Source organism: Dermacentor andersoni, chromosome 1 (genome assembly GCF_023375885.2).
Source record: "Dermacentor andersoni chromosome 1, qqDerAnde1_hic_scaffold, whole genome shotgun sequence".
Taxonomy (NCBI): Eukaryota; Metazoa; Arthropoda; class Arachnida; order Ixodida; family Ixodidae; genus Dermacentor; species Dermacentor andersoni.
In genome coordinates this window covers 73,854,007-73,870,719 of record NC_092814.1, presented here as the reverse complement: position 1 = coordinate 73,870,719, position 16,713 = coordinate 73,854,007, and the positions used below count along the sequence as shown (strand labels likewise).

General features: G+C 46.8%; 1 protein-coding gene across 1 annotated transcript in view; it reads left to right on the top strand.

Annotated features, from left to right (window-relative positions):
* LOC126545964 (uncharacterized) overlaps window positions 1–16,432 on the top strand; it is a 54,893-nt gene extending 38,461 nt beyond the window's left edge. The window contains exon 2 of the mRNA XM_050194012.3: window positions 8,034–16,432. Within this exon, the coding sequence (XP_050049969.2) occupies window positions 8,034–8,651 (618 nt within the window). The 3' untranslated portion in view covers window positions 8,652–16,432. The remainder of the gene's footprint in view (window positions 1–8,033) is intronic.
* Window positions 16,433–16,713: the final 281 nt, after the last annotated feature.

Here is a 16,713-nt window from a genome sequence, read left to right as displayed (position 1 = left end):
TCGGTGCATTTCAGCGCGTTTGAAGTAAGTGACAAGTGAAATTAATCGATGTTGACTTAAGGGGAGGGAACTGTACGAATAGTAAGTATGTAATATCGAATCGAATATTCAAGCACAGACGCATATATATTTACAGACGCAATCTTTATTTTGGTATATTTATGCACCACCCTTCCACTGACTAGTGCAAGAAAAGGTCAGCTAACTATCAGGGACAAAAAATCGGTTTTAGACATAAGAGCCCTAGCTGTCATTAAAAAACAACTGCGCAAGTAGCCTCTGAACAACTTTAGAGCCTGATTACAAACAAGCTTTCCAAGAAAGAATGGCTGCTGTATAACTACAGCTTTCCAAATATACTAAATAAATAGTTGCCGATGATGATGAAAAACTTTATTTATCCCTCTTTAAAGGGAAGGGGGCAATGGAATAGAGGGTGGGGGGAGGAACTACTTGAAGTAGGCCTCCTTTATCCTCTCAGCCCACTCCAGGATGGCCTCCTGAAGTTCGGGCCTGGAGCTGCGCAAGGCAGCCTCCCACTGCTCCTCACTAGATATTAGTTGTTGCCGAAAGAAATATCAGAAGTTGTGAAAAAAGAGAGAGCGAGGTTGAAGGGCTTGTTGCCGTAGACACACCTAAAAGGGTCAGTTGCAAGGAAAACGTCACAGGCTGTAACGTAAAAGATAGTACTGCTACATGACTAGGCTGCCAATAACACTAGATCATACTATAAGCAAAAGTCAGAGGTTGTCATGTACGTTTGCACACCGAAACCGGAAACAAAGTTTGCATTACTGATTTGTTTCGGCATTGCTCCAAGGGATTTTCTCGTTGTTCACTGTTGATGGTCTGCGATACTTTGTTTAGCAGACGGAGAACAGCAGACAGACCTTAACATTCGGTTGTTGCAAAATAAATAGGTTATTTTCGAATTTTCGAAAATACCGAATAGTTGCTTTTCGAATGGGAATACGAGTAGTTTGCGTGCAGTATTAGATTCGTATTCGAACATTCTTCCACCCCTATTGTAATACTGTTATATTCACTGTTTCGGGTGTTTTCGATTTCCCAAAGTTCTCGATTTAATGATTTAAGTCTATGGTCCTGTCGACTTTGTTAAATTGAGGTTCAACTATGCCTAATTTTGAAGAACGCGGCGTGCTGATACACTTATGTCTCGCACTTTGCTCGCGCTCGATTATTTCAGTGCTGACAGACTTAACCAGGATAGGAACTGTGATAGGAAGTATTCGAAGCGCAATGGCTGCTGCACATTACAGTGGGCGCACTCTGCTTATGCACTCTTCCTTTTTCTCTTAAGTTTATTTTTTCTCCTTTCTTTAAAGTTTATTTTCACACCGACTGCTTCTGAACGTGCCCGTTTACAGCCCGCCTAGGAGGACGCGCAATTTGCATAGTTTCTGTAATGTGCGCTTGTTGACAAGCAAATTGCGCGCTCCCTCGCAGCACTTGCTGGAGAAAATGCTGCGCGTGCCAGGCGAAAGCCATCCGCGTCTTCGGAGAATCCAGAAGCGACAGGCGTGGCATGCGAAAGCCGGCGTCGCTGTGCACCGAGTGAGAAGAGCCCGTCAGCAGCGCGTCCACCGCCGAGACAGGCTGCACACATTGCGTGCCGCGACCGTGCGACGGCACCCCCGGGCACCGGGACGAAATTCCGCTCCGGCGCCCGGGCACGCCTCGGCCGCGCGCGCTGTCCTCGGCGACGTCCGGGCGCGGCCGTTTAACGGCGCGGATCGATCGCTTAATCAATCGCGGTCCCAAATAGAGTTCTCATAATGGCACCACCGCGAAGCCGGCCGAGCGAAAGAGGAAACAGCAATCGTTCGGCTGGCGCGTCGTCCCACGCTTTGAACGAGCGCCGCTGCGCTGCTGTTGGCGAGACTGCGCGCGCTCAGATGCGATTGTCATAATGAAAATTGCGAGTTTCATTTCTCCGCGACCGGGGCGGGCGAGGAGGACAGCGAAGAGCGGTGTCTGAGCCTGCCGTTATCTCCATTGCGCGCCGCAGGCATTGTGCGGTGGCCGCTGAGCGCGGAAGCCTGTGTCACGGCTGTGTCTCGTTGGCGGCCGGCGACACGCACTCGGGGGGGCTTTGTGGGGGGCTTCGGAGGAGGCGCAGGCGAGATGAACGATCCGGCATCGAGCGGTGGCGGCCGCGCGAGTGGGTGTCTCGGCGATTGCTTCCTGGATGCGGCGCGCTCGAGAATGGGGGGCCTTTATCGATTATCGACAGGTTGCCGAGAGGAAGGCAGTGGGGGAGAGAACCGGGGCGTCGGGATAAATCTCATCATCGCCGAAGCACGAAATTGCTCGGATGACACCGGCTGTTTAGCGCTGGGCCCGCATTAAATGGCGCCGCACGATCTCTGTTACGCCGCCTCGCACGGAAGACTCCCCGCTACCCTCTTGTAACCCGGGCCACTGCTGTTCCATTTTTTCTTTCTGTTCTTTACCTGGATTGTTCGAAAAGAAGGATAGGCCGGTGCCGATGTAAGGGGAGAAATCTAAAAGCAAGTCTGTCTTGAGCTTCGAAACTGCCACATGTATGTAACTGCCTGAGCAGCACTTTGGTTCCTCTTTTTTGTTACGAGAAAGATACGAGGCCTTAATATCAAGTTTCTGTTTTCACCGCTCTTTCTTCGTACATCACGTACAAGTTCAGATCATTTAATAGGCTGAAAGCAACAAAACTATTCCATTTGGTGATAAAAAGACCCTACAAAAGTATTATTTGCTCGTTTTCTTTAAGCCACTCTTTTTGTACGATGATGTTGTTCTACGTAAAGGTTTACTTTTATCCCGATACACATGTTCCTTAACACATGAACTGCGAAAATAAACGCACGCTACACAAGCAGGCATGGGAAGAGTAAGTTTTGTAAGATGTATTTCGCACGTGCATGGTGCATGCTAAGGATCGTCGTCCATGGAAAGTATTGCGTTGATCCTGTCCATGTATTTTTTATGTAGTTTGCCTTTATTTGGGCAGTTGATCGTGTTAATGTAAACTCACCAAGTAGGCCAGAAAAAACAAAACAAAGAAACGTCCTTTACAAGCACGCGTCCTCTTCTGTATTCTTTCCACTTGGGTAAGCGGTATGCACACGTGCATGCTGGGCTTGAAAGAACGGGAGCCTCGTTCTTTTTTTTTTCTTCGCTCGTCATAAAGCGCCCCAACGTCAGAGGAAATCTCGTCGGCCGCACGGGAGAAAAGCAGCGCGCCTTGGCGTCCGAGCAAAGCGCGGCGCAAGCCGATGACACGCGCCGCTGTCGGCAAGACGGTCACGATGGGCGCTGCGCAGCGCGCGCAGCGGCGCGCTTGTCAGCGTCGTCCCTTTGAAGCGGTCTCCGTGTAATTGTCATCCCGCGTCGGGCGCCGCGACAATGCGGAAGCGGCGACCGGAGAGTGGGTCGCGAGCGCGCAGGAGTGGCGCTGCGCCGGCTCCCCCGTTCGCCGCTAGTGGCCCACACACAAAAGCGCCAGAGCGGCGGCGCATCGATCGCGCCGCGGCCGCGTCAAGGGAAGCCGTCCGCTCCAGAAGCGGCGAGCGCGCGCTACGACGACGACGAGCAGCGCAGAGAAGACCCCCCCCCCCCCCCCCCCCCCCCCTGCGGATATTGTCTCCCCAGCGCGCTCGCGCGCCGCACGCCTCCTCCCGCGGCATATCTCAACCTGATCGAGTCTAATGGTTTCCTGCGAGCCTGCGTTTCTTCTTGGCGCGCGGGCGACATGACAAATGAATCTGCTCCCAGCGGCCTTCCTCCCAGCCGCCCCTTAACCGAGCGCCTTCGTCCTTTTTTTTTTTTTTCCGGGTCCGCTCTCTACTCTTTATGAGGCCCTTTATTGAGGATACTGGTCCTGCCGGCAGCGCGGGAGAAAAGGGAGCGCAGGGATAGCAATTACGGCCGACGAGCCCTCGAGGAAGAAATAAGAAGCGCTGGAAATTGGGTGAGATTCGCGGTGAAACAGTCTCCTTCCTTCCCTCCCGTCTTGTGCCGCGCCAAGGATCCTTTCCTTTTTTTATTGCCTCTCAGCCTTTTTCGTGCCTCTGCTGCCTTTGCAGCGCTCTGTCTTTCTTGTCGGCTTGTCTACACAAGCGCCGCGAGCTGCGCTGGCGATGAAGACGTCGATAAAGACGTCTTATGTCGCACCTCAGACGGAGCCGAAAATGGCGCTTTTCCGGTCTGTTTACCCCTTCTGTGTTCTTTGCGCGTGGCTTGCCTTGACTATTATGCGTGTACAAGGCGCGCGGTCACGCGTCATTTGTCGTGTCACCTCGCATTAATCTGAAGCGCCTATGAGCCTCCTGGTACACCGGTGTCTGAGTGAGACAGCGTTCCCTGCGTTTTTCCCTTTACAATTGTTCCCACGGCGCTGTTAACGAGACCGCACCGTCATGTTCGCTCGTCGCAACACTGACGCACCGGGCGACGTGTCCCTCTGGGGGCGGTCAGAGAAAACTTAAGTGTTGTTTTTGGTCGTAAAACTGCTAATCGTCACCGCTTGTCCTTGTATCTCTCTTTTGGTACCTTGTCTCTGTATACGGTTTGTTTTACATGAAGCGTTCTGCCCCGCAAGAACTACGAAGAAGTGAAATGCCATATATGTATGTACTCATATATCTGTGTTATAGATAAAAAAAAAGGAAATCATTTGGACAGCATCAAATTACCTAGTCTGTAATGTACCCGTATTCTAACCATTTGTTAATGATAATTTATTTCCATATGGACCTACAAGATAGTTATTTCTTATGTGTGCTCTTGCTGTTTCGTTTCATATTTTCAGTGTTTACTCATTGGCTTGCGGGAGGCTTTGATACTTGGTTTTGTTTCAACCCGAATATTTATATGTATTATAATAGTCTCATGTCTATACTATAATACTCTCAGTCTCTTTGGCTATATTTTTTCACGCAGCTTTAATGTCACTTAGGGCATCATCAGTGTCTCTAATTCCTTTAGCCTGTCTCCCCAGCAACAGAAAGACAGCCGGTTTTTACACTTGCAAACTTCCCTCTCTTTAATACTCTTTTTGCTCTCCTTCTCTAAGATATATTGCTCCATTACACACCATGACGAATGCGTAATGTTTTGAAGAAAAAAGTAAACAGTCTCATTCTGCGCCTTTGAAATTTTGAACGAATAGACGTGGTGCAATATCCCGCAAGCCGACTTCTTTATGTCGCTCAAGTGCAGCAACCAGTAATATCGATAGAGCGATGGAGCAATGCAGATGGTACTTATGCATCGGCAGAACGTTGCAAGCAGCACGAGCTTGTACACATTCGTCGTGCCTTGCAAATAATATAAGTATCAACATGCATCTGGAGGCTTTGTAGAAGGGTTTTTAGCTGGGCTTGTTGGCGCATATTAACTATAACTGCGCTCGTGTTTGTTTCCTTTCTTGTCCCGTCGTCGCACAGTTCACCCTACGGCTTTGTAGCCATGCAGTGAAGGCTACCCAGAATAATGCATCCCTATAATCATATTACGCCCGAGGCTATCTGTCGCATAATATCCTAATTTATCCCAAACGTTGATGTCCCTCTTGAAGATATTTAAGGACAGAAATGTCGTCTCGGCATGTCCTTTACATCATAAGCCTGCCCCATTTGGTTGTGCCCCGTGCGCTTGCAACGCCTGTCACGTAGTTCATGAAATGGGAGCAAAACCTTCTGTAACTTATTATTTCTCTGTTTTCTTTTCGCCTTTTTCTTTCTTCTAATGACTCTACTATGACTTGTCCGTCGTGTGTAGCTCCGAGCGGGCAGAGCTTGCAGCTGCAGCTTCGAGCTGCACAGCTCCCTTAGGCCGGACTAAGCAGCAACCCACGAAGCGACAGCGAACCATGAAGAACGCACCGAGGCCAAAGAAGCGCGATTGTTCACTTTCTGCCGACATATATTTCTCATAGATGCGCATGAGATCGTTTATCGCAGCACCTACCGAAACTAAAGCCAGGTGCTTTTCGCACATCGCAGAGTGGGAATCAACATATGAAGGGCATCGTCTTTGAAACGAGAAGAAAGCGGGTTAACCGAGGGGCCCAATTTTTATTAATCATATCGTAAGAAGCCAACAAACAGTGACACCAAGGACAACATAGGCGAAATTACTTGTACTTACTAATTGAAAATAAAGAAATAATAAATTAAGGGAATTTAAAGTGGATGAAAAAACAACTTGCCGCAGGTGGGGAACAATCCCACGTCTTCGCATTACGCGTGCGATTCTCTAACCAGTTGAGCTACCGCGGCGCCGTTTTCCCATCCACTTTCCGGGGTATTTATGTGTTGGTACTATAACTAGCCCTGGGGGGAGTGTTAGCCAGCGCCACCACTCACAAACCGCCGCCAAGATTCACTGTAATAAGTGCAATTGATTGCCCAATTTATTTTATTTTATTTATCGTTAGAAAAGTTTTTCAGTGGGCCAGGAACTTCGGTTGGCGTCGGGGATGTCGCGTCGGGGAGGTCACGTCGCAGTTGCTGGAACTGGCTTATCGCGTTACCAACGACTTTTTTTACTCACGCGAGTATAGTTTACTTACTTAAATGCCTTGTAGAGCATACTGAAGATATTCAGTTAAATAGTCTACTCAATTTCATTGTTTCTGTAGCTGTTGCTTGAGGCTCTCAGGCTTTGAGACATCCGAGAGTGTCAAGTTTTTGAGAAGGTGCAATGTTCCCTGAGGCGAACTGAGAACCGTTATTGACTGCGTGTCGCACGCATATCTTAGAGCTTGATTTTCGTTGAACGAAGTAAAATGCCTCCAGCTGTCTATTTTATCTTTGTGTGACCACGGCTTTTGAAGTTATCCGTATCCGATGTTGGCCTCCTGTAATATTCATATATGATGCGTAGTTTAAAATGAAATGGGCAAAGCTCGCTCAGAAACTTAAGGCCTTGATTTCTGTATAATGAAACCACAAGTGCCAACTAAATGTCGCCAAGAATTACAAAAAAAAAATAATAATCGAAGGCTTCACGGGCGAACGCCCATCAGTGTATGTTGATGGGCGTTGTTGATGCTAGTCATGCGTATTTTTTATTTTTTCTAAAATAATTATGCATTACGTTTAATTAGTTTGCTTTTAATTAACTTGCCTTATCGATTAGGCGCCAATTCAAATGTTTTGGAGGATGTCGAGGAGGGATCGATGACAATGTACATGAAGTAACCTACGTCCTGCGTGGTCTTTCTTTTTTTCGACGATGCAAGAACCCCCCCCACCCTGAAATATTACAAATGCCGCATCACTATGGATCCGCGCGCCTGCGATAGGAAGCCATCTCGAGTGTACACCATGTCATCTAGTACGCTGTGCATATCTCGCTCGTTAAAGGCCAGGGCTTCGCGCTTGATACGGACAGAATATGCGCGCCGAAAGCTGATAACGCCTCGGGGAAAGAGCGCGACCGCTCCTTCCCATTGCGATAAGCTAGGGCCGAGGTTTGAGAGCGCTACAATCCCCGACGCGCGGACGCATTGTCACGTGGTATTTTCTAAAATTTTGCGGGCTTTCCTTCCTTCCCCCAGGACCACATAGGGCTTAGGCTGATTTAGAAGCTCTTCTCTATCATCTCTCAACAAGCACCGCAACATTTGAAATGGCGCATTATTGATTACGGAAGGTGATTAAAAGCGACGTAATTAAACATAATCAAATACTTATTTTTGCTAAATGAAAAAAAAAGTATTTACGATTAGCCCAACGCCCATCAACATACAGTGATCGCCGTTCGCGTAAAAGCCTTCGTTATATTTTAATTCTTGGCGACATTTAGTTGGGACAGACGGTATGTTGACACTTTCGCTTACGTCTTACGGAAATCAAGGCGAATATGTCACTAGTAAAACAGATTTTTTTTTTTTTTCTGACGGGAAAACGGAGATTGGCGAACGCCACTGTTTGATCCTTTGGCATAGACGTGCATTGCGGCATGAGCGTTCTGTGCAGAACTCAATGTGAAAGTTTGATCGGCTGGCTCTGTTCTGATTGGCGCAGGTGAAGATCTGGTTCCAAAACCGGCGCACGAAGTGGAAGAAGCAGGATGGCATTTCCAACGCCGAGGCGGCCGAGCTGAAGATCGGCGAGAAGGCGGCCAAAGCTAAGGGCACCGCAGCCGCGGCCAAGGTCTCCTCCAGTGAGCAGCCACTGGGCCTGACCAAGGCAGCCGGCGGTGCCAGTAGCCCGCTGCTTCCAGCTGCCGGCAGCAACAGCTCGTCTGCGCTTAGCGTCAACCATCACAGCTTCTCTGGAACCAACTCCGCCAAGCCGTCTCCGTGCGGCGTGAGTGATCTCAGCAACCTTTCTTCTTCGGGCGACCGAACCGACGACAGCTCGCAGCACTACCCGCACTCGTCCGACTTGGACAAGATGGAGAACGGCACCGCGGCCCTCAGCTCGGACGGCGCGGACGCCGCGTGCAGGGACTCCTCGCCCAGTCTGGGCTCCGAGCAGCGGCCGTTCCGGGAAGCCGAGCTGACGTCCCGAACCGGAGCGGCGGCCGCCGCCAAGCAGCATGGCGACAGCTTCGGGATCGTCCCCAGCCCCAGGTCGTCGGCAGTGTTGGTTTGTGACGAGACGGACAAGTTCCAGGACAGCGGGCAGGTGGAACAGTGACCCGCGAGCCGAGACTAGGGCTTGCGCGGGGTGCTCGCTCTGGCAGCAGCTACACGATTGCCTTCTCCGCCCGTGGTGCACGCGCTCGCTTGGGTCTCCGCCTGGTTTGCGACCTCCGACAAACGGCGGGGCGGCGCTTCACGTGGCGCTGAGCTGCTGGCCACGTCTTCCCCGAAAATGTCGCGTTGCCGACCCTTGGACCGTTTGAAAGGGTGCCGTGAGGTCGGGGAAAGCGCCTTCTGAGGCCCTGTAAGGATGGAAGACCCCTGTACGGGCCGGAACCGTTGCAATCTCAGACGGGAGTCGAGATGATGACGCTTTCAACAGTGATCGCGAACTGCCCTGGCGCATTTTTCTTTCCTCTTTGAAGGCTGTACAAGGACCATGTGCAAGAGTGTGCCATTAACCATCATGTTTCACCAGCTCAGCTATTTATTTTTCGACAGGTCACCGCGAGAGCAAATTATCCAGTTGATAATTTTGTTCGAAAGCACCGCTCAGACCACCGATTAACGCAACGAGTAAATTGACAATGTCGCAATATATATATGATCGCAGTGAGTTGAGAAATAGTTGTTGGCAACGAACTATTGGCAAACAGTTGTCAAATAGAAACTGCTTGCGATTTAGCGCAGTTGGAAAATGGAAAGTGCGTGAAGGTTAGCCTACCATGCTAAACAGTGAAAGCTTCTAAGGCACTCACACTAATCTAACCTGCCTTCCTTGACCGGCGTATTATGTGCTTTTTCGCAATGCTCGATATTTCAACGTCAAACACTCCATAGAAAATTCAATTGGGCAAGAAGCATTCACCATGGAGAAACAAAATGCGACATGGTTTCTCGCACCACCTTCCTAATTCTTCAATGTGAATACGGTTTTTTGTGAAAAAACCCCATTCATCTTATAACGCTCTCTTGACACAAGATGTTGCCTTGTTTCGCTCATACTTTAATCAGTACTTCCTGATGTCAATGGAACGACGTGACAATATTCAATCAAGCTGTGTAGCCATGTATGCGCCCACTCACCTGACACCCGATAATTTCAGCGCACTGGTTCTGACAGTAATCATTAAGGCAAAACCTCACAACATGGGTTAATCAACATCTCACGTGAACGTGCCTAAGACACACACACACAGCTCTTTTATGAGTATATTGTCTTCTCTCCGCATTGCCACTAGCTTACTTCCCTGAGCGCAGCGCTAATGCTAATTGGAACAGTGCTTAAAATTTGATCAGGAGTAACGTGGCTCTTAGGGCTTCTTGCATTCACTCCTCTTATTGTTAAGGATGTGCAACGCTGATGGAAAAGCGAGGGAGGCAAGCTCATGAATCATATGCTGCATTTTCAGCATTGTGTACACTTTAGGGCATGTATGCAATGATTCTGACAAAAAACAACACAAAAATAAAGAATACACGATATTTAACTCCATTACCGTCAGTTAATACGCAATAACCAGCTTGTGTGCACTGAGGGGATTTATGTACTTATTACTTCAAAAAAAACGACAGTCCTTGTCCAAGATCTCTGTCTCCGTCGGGTGTTCATTACTGCGACTAAATGCTCGTGCATTTGTACACCGTTGCCCGCATGTGGCATGTTAACGTTCATGCCATGCCCTCCATTGATATATATTTTGTCACACAGCACATTCTTTTGAATAGTGCCACAAAGGACGAAGAAATGAGGCACAGGACAGAGCGCTGACTTACAACCAAATGATTAAATAATTTGGTTGTAAGTCAGCACTCTGTCCTGTGATTTTTTTCTTCGCACTGCTTCACATTGTTCAAAAATCAGCTCTGTGACCAGATGTACTAACCAAACCAAATGAACACGCTGCTGATATATATTTGTTTATTCAAAAATGCTAGTATAACTTTCTTCATCGTGTATTAAATGTGTATTAAGCGTCAGGGTCCTATAGTTCGTAGTGCCCAATTATTCTTAAGGTTCAAAATTAGTGTAAGGCAGCGGACTCGATTTCTTACAGCTTTTTTAGACCGTTCGTAATGGTCTGAGAAAATCGAGGTAGTACCTTTGGCTCACGCGTATCTATACTTACGGACTTTACTAAGATATGAGCGAAACAATGCAAACTTCTTGTTTCCCTAACTCCCCAGTAATGGCGGCATCGTTAAATTCCTGCAGCTTAAAATAACGACCGGACAGTGACAGGCCCAGCTTGGTAGAATATGTTGAGAATCAGAATCAGAACTTCAACAATACGTTAGGGGTTCTTCAGGCGAAACGCTGCTGCAAACAGCTCGGAGGTGCTTGAAGGCCCTGCATGAGAGCACGACAGCCAGTGCAATTGAAGGGAAACAGTTCTACGTCACGCAAGTGTACATCGGTACATCTTGTGAGCAAATGGTTACGCTGAAATCGAGCACGACGGGGAACAGGTCATGCACGACATGCTAAAGCATCCAGTATTGTGCGCAGGACTTCAACGGCTACTAGGCTTACTCAAGTCGTCTTGCACTTGTCACATTGTTCACCGAGAGCTTTATAAGACGGATGATGTCTAATGAACACGAAGCTCTGAGGTGGTGGCAAGCGTATGTTCCTCCAGACAGAATTTTATTGATTTTCCCTTGGTGCCAGAAGTAGGGCAAGCGCCGAAATCGTCAGCAGTTAAAAGCGTTGTTCTTTTATGACAGGACTTCCGTTAGTCATGCGCACACAGAAACGCTTTATCAGCACAGCTGAAAGCACGCTTTCGTCAACCTTGTACAGCGTATGCGTGGAGGTCACTTATGTTTCACCGTATTGAGCGGTGGTGTCATCAATCATTGCATGTTTGTGTAAAGTGTGTTGCTTTTCCGCATTCAGAAGTGTAAACTAAGAGAGCTACAGACGGTGCGTTTCCTCCCTTGTTCTAAATGGTTATGGATGTACTCGGAAATCCATTCTTCCTATATCAAGCCAACGGGAATACGTAAAACAAATTAACGCGCTCAGTTTCCATCGCGTCGCTATTCATTATGCGCGGTTAACAGTTCCTTTAGTGCTCCGTCTAATTTGTCGATACACAGAGCCTCTAGTGCTAATCTTGCTTTACTGCTCACAAATTGCAAATATCCGCGGTGCAGCAAAGTAGTTGCTTTGCGGTGCGGCCGTCTGAGGCCTTCTATGCCATGCCACTCGGTAAGAGAAACCTGATAGGCGAAGTGCTTAAACCTTCGGTTAGTTTTTTGGCACGTATGGTATCTGCAATCAAAATAATTTGCAAACCAAGCGAGTAAGATGGGGAAAAAAGCGGTAGAAGTCACAAGAGAATGTTTTCTTCGTTTCGAGACCTTTCGGCAGAGCTGCGCACTTTACATACAAAGGAGGCATTGTTGAAACTTGTATGGTAATTACATTTCCTCATGTCTCCTTGCCTTTGATTGCGAGGCAAGGCGCCTGGAGTTTCACAGGGTATTTACACACGACTCATACCAGCCGCAGTACAGGTGTTTACGAATAATGGAATTTGTGCATTAAAAACAACTACACGCTTCAAGCTCCTGGACAAAACAGGCTTGTGGCGAGTTGCACTGAACGAAGGCAGGAGAAAGGCTCTAGCCTCCCGACCGTCTTGATATCCACTGTCACATAACGTTACTTTTGTTCTAGTTTTCCGTTTCTTTAGGAACTGCTTCTCGCACTTCTTTAAAGCGCTTTTATGCAGGAAAATTTGCCATTTCTATTGACAACGAGCAATTACTTTGAGGAGTGTAGCCGGTTCATGTTCTTCCTTTGACATCAATTTTCTGTCAGCTCGTAGTGGTGAAACATTTCGCACTACACTTGTTGAGTTAATTGCACGACGTGCCAGAATATAGCTTTACACTGAATGTAGAAGGGAAAATACAAATTTGAAGTTGTATCTGGAAATACTCATAGTATTGGCTGAATCCTGATATAGCGGCCTTTGAGTTACGAAGTCTCTTGAAGCTGACTTTTTTGCGTCGTGTGTCGGTGTTTGAGTCAGCGTTGTCCGTATAATACCACTAGTTCTTATGTCTCGTCATAATGTCGTTCATAACGGGTGACTATAGTGTTAGCCATTTTGCATGATGCACTATATTTGTGCTGCCAGGCTGATGCAGTTCGAAATACTTTCAACTAAAGAGAGGAGTGGATGTTGTTGAGGCGACATTACTGGGTCAGGCCATGACATTAGCCATTGATCGCATTTTTTTTCTTTCTAACGAAGGTCGTCCTTGCCATATACTGCATTCTTGAATGTGTGTCGAGAATGTTCATCGCCTATTTATTTGCAGATATAACAGATATATAAATATGTAAATAAGTAACATACGATGCGCAGGAAGAAGCATCGCGATGAGTGTTGTTAGTCGAGCTTATTTTTTTACTACTGATGTGTAGCGAGAGGAATTATGGTCCGCAGCGGGTAGCAACGCACTTGGCTCGTCGGGTGCAGTACGTATATGATTCGGTTCGCGAACACACTAAATAGCCCCACGAATATTTGAACCCTGCTGTACGACAAGGGGAGGGAAAGGGAGCAGAAAGGTGGTGGCTCTTGGCTACTTCTCAAAATGGAGGATTCTGTATTTAAAAAAAAAGGGGGGAAAAGAAAAAAAAGAAGGCTCACGACGAATTGTTTACGTGCATTCCCAACAAGGGCAAATGGCGACAAGTTTCCGCGCAATGAGCTTGGCCTACCTCATCGCAATCGTGGCCATTGCACTCATCGGCACGCCATTGTTAATGCGATTGCTTCTAAAAAAATTGAAGACGCCTTTTTTTTTTTTGCGAGCACACTAAAAATTGCGGGATGGAACGTACCACCGCCAGCCCGGAGCAAACCCAACCAAGCAGCCTGTATTACTTGTCAGTATCCTCAACGCTTTGAAAATGCTGGTGTTAAAATTGTAAGTCACTGCCAGTTATTGAAACAGTCATGGAGGCAGTGATAGCGATAGCGAAAATGCCCATCCACCTGAAGTAGCACGAAGCTACTAATCAATGCCATACGGATTCCTTAGAAAGAAAGCTTCGCAGATGGTACTGCAAGAGTCAGTGAATCTACAAATTGAAATGCGGCGACATTTATAAGGAACTAATTTCTGCAGGATTTCTGCAGTATTCAGTGGTTAATTAACGAGTCAATAGTCATTTGCACCCGTCAGTAACATTTCTTGTAGACTGATATATCTCACATAAAATTTAAAAAAAGACCAGATAGAAGAATACAGCATATGTATTTAATCCAGCTATTATGTGTTTTAATTACAAGGGCAAACAAAATTTACTCGTACGGTGCTACAACAATAACAGTTTGTAGCATTCGGATTTCTTGCCTGAAGATCGCATATCGAAGCAAATACGGTTATCGTGGCAAATACTGAATGAAGGTAGTCGCTTACTGATCGGTGCTTACCAGCATCGAACCTCCGTAGGACAGAGAACCTGTCCAGGTTTTTGCTTTGTTGCCGTTATCTGTTCGGTGCATGTCTGGTGCACCTGCATAGTGGCGTGTTTGCATCGTCATGCATGTATCGCGAAATATTTCAACGCGCATAGCAAGCGCTTCAGCGCCTTCCCGGTGAAAACCTTTTCTGCTGCGTCATGCCGTCGGACATCAAATCACATACCCGGAAAACACAATATGGACTAGACAGAAGGTACATATTGCACATAGCCAATCTTAGGAAAATTGACTCCTATGAGGTAGTCAATAGATGCTTTGTAGAAATCAACGGATTCACATTTTATTATTTGTGTGTTTGGTTATTGGTTTTATCCTGTCATGTCAGGTCATTCATGTGTTACAACGTATCACTTTTAATTGTCATCAAGAGAAAGTTAAGAATTGTGTTAGGAGAAACTCGGTGATTTGATTTTCATGCTTCTGGTAGATACTCAAGCGTGCTTTTCTGTTTGATCTCGGTGATAGACTTTGTGATTTGGTTGTGCCAAATCCGGTTGTACACTTTTTGAATTGTGCAATATATAATATTGTTTTCTTTTATTCCCAATAGCGTTTTGCTCATGCCTTATACAACATGCCCATGCCTTCTGTGCTCGAAGAGAGAGCGCATAATTCGCAGGCATGGACATTCTAGGCGAAGCCTGTTTTATTGTCCCCCCTTCAACTGCCTGTTGAAGTTAATGTGGTCGTGATGCGAAACATTGCACAGAGCTCGTTGAACTACATTTATGTTTTGCAGTGATGCTGCGCGGTCTTCCTACCTTGAAGCTGTATGTCAGAAGTATCAGAAAGCCTCTTGCTAACAGAAAGGACAGCCACACAATGCGAGTATGGTGTGCGAGCAGTTTGAGCCCCTCTGAACGCCCAGAGCACGTGTGCTGTCAAGGACGAGAAAGCAGCGTGCCCTGTCAAACCCTTCCCACTCTGTCGAAACGCGGATTAAAGTGCGTGACAGCTCTCATATTACCAGCAAGCAACCAACACACGGAAGAAGGTATTGCGGCCGTCCCGACTTACAATCAAGACCGAAGGGCAGGCGATTTAAAAAACGCCCGAAAAGGCAGCACATGCAGTCCAGTTTGATGAACTCAGCCAGCTCTGCCATAATTCAATGTGACAGTTGATACCCAATTACGAGTTCTCGGTTTATTCATCTGCGTCTCAAAGGGCAAACGTTTCTTCTCATCTTGTCACTACTACTAGTAAGTTTCGTTACTTTTCGCTTTACCTGTTCGCTATATCATAATGTTGATGGTAGAGTTACATTGCTGTCAGAACTGAATGGAATCAGCTCTTGCCACCCCTACTATTTTTTTTGTTTAACTTTGACCTGCTGCGTAACGGCACTGACTGTAAATGCAGCTGCATATGGAAAACTGATACGTTGGTGAAGACACTAAGGCAATATGGTAGCGAAGCCACAGATGTGCACGGGAAAGACGGATGAATTCAATACACTGTCAGCACACACATATATACAGGAAGAAAAAGAAAACAATACATTTTAGGTAAATGGTGACCAAGTCAAAAAACTAACCGATATGAATCGCAGTGCTTGGCTTTGAATGAAAGTGCACGCTTCTCTATTTAAAAAGCTGTTCTTTTCTTCTTTTTTTTTTCTCATGTGAAAAAATATGCCCTTGCGTGTGCTTTCTCAGCAAGCACCATATTTGTTTGCTATTACTCACGGGCAAGTGTTACCCGTATTTGCTCCACTGAGTGGCGCTAACATTCTCCTTTGTACTCTGAATCTCGCGGGTATTGTCCGTCGCGTCGGGTGCTAAACTGACTGCGTGCAAATGAGCGCAATTGCGCCCTTGTGGGAATGGGCGAAACTGTTTTGAACCCGCAGAATATTCGCAGCAAAGCTACTACGGAGTTCTAGTCATTGTGAGACACGCCTTCGGCGTTCTTTTACGCCAAAGAAGAAGCCATTGTGTCCTGAGCGCTACCTCTGCTTAACGGAACGGCATCGAGTTTAGCGAGTCCAGCAAAGCATTCGCTGTAGTGTTCTACTTGTGCAATGATCCTGTGTCTTTGCATGCAGTCCATATTTCATAGTCTACGTCCTGCAGATTGCTACTCTGGAGTAGTTTTGGCTACGCTGGAAGTCCATTTAGACTTGTGAACACCGCGTCAACGTTGTTCCACACAGCACTTTAGTGTTGTTTCTTTTTTTTTCTTGTATAATTGTGCCATTTTCATGGTGAGAATTACGAAGCAGAGCGACGCGAGTGGCTTCTGCTGTCTCCGTGCGCAAAATGTGCGGAGATTTGTAAGTAGAGTGTGAATGCCTAGATATAAAACTGCTGTTGAAATGAACAAAGTCTCCTCTGGACTCAATTTCTTTCCTTCGAGGATCGCGTACAGACAAAACGCGCGAAATATCGGTAATCAAGCTTGGGGCACGACAGAAGTAAATAATTTTTATATTTTGTTACTTCGAGTTATTATGAATCACCTTCCTTACTTTAGGAAAAACTTGCGAATGCGTAAGCACGAGTCTTTTTGTAGCAAAGCTGCACTTACTTGAAGCACAAAGGCGATCGTTTCATCACTTGTTACATGCGACATCGTTGTCATGTTAGCGAAGCACTTTCCTCTGTA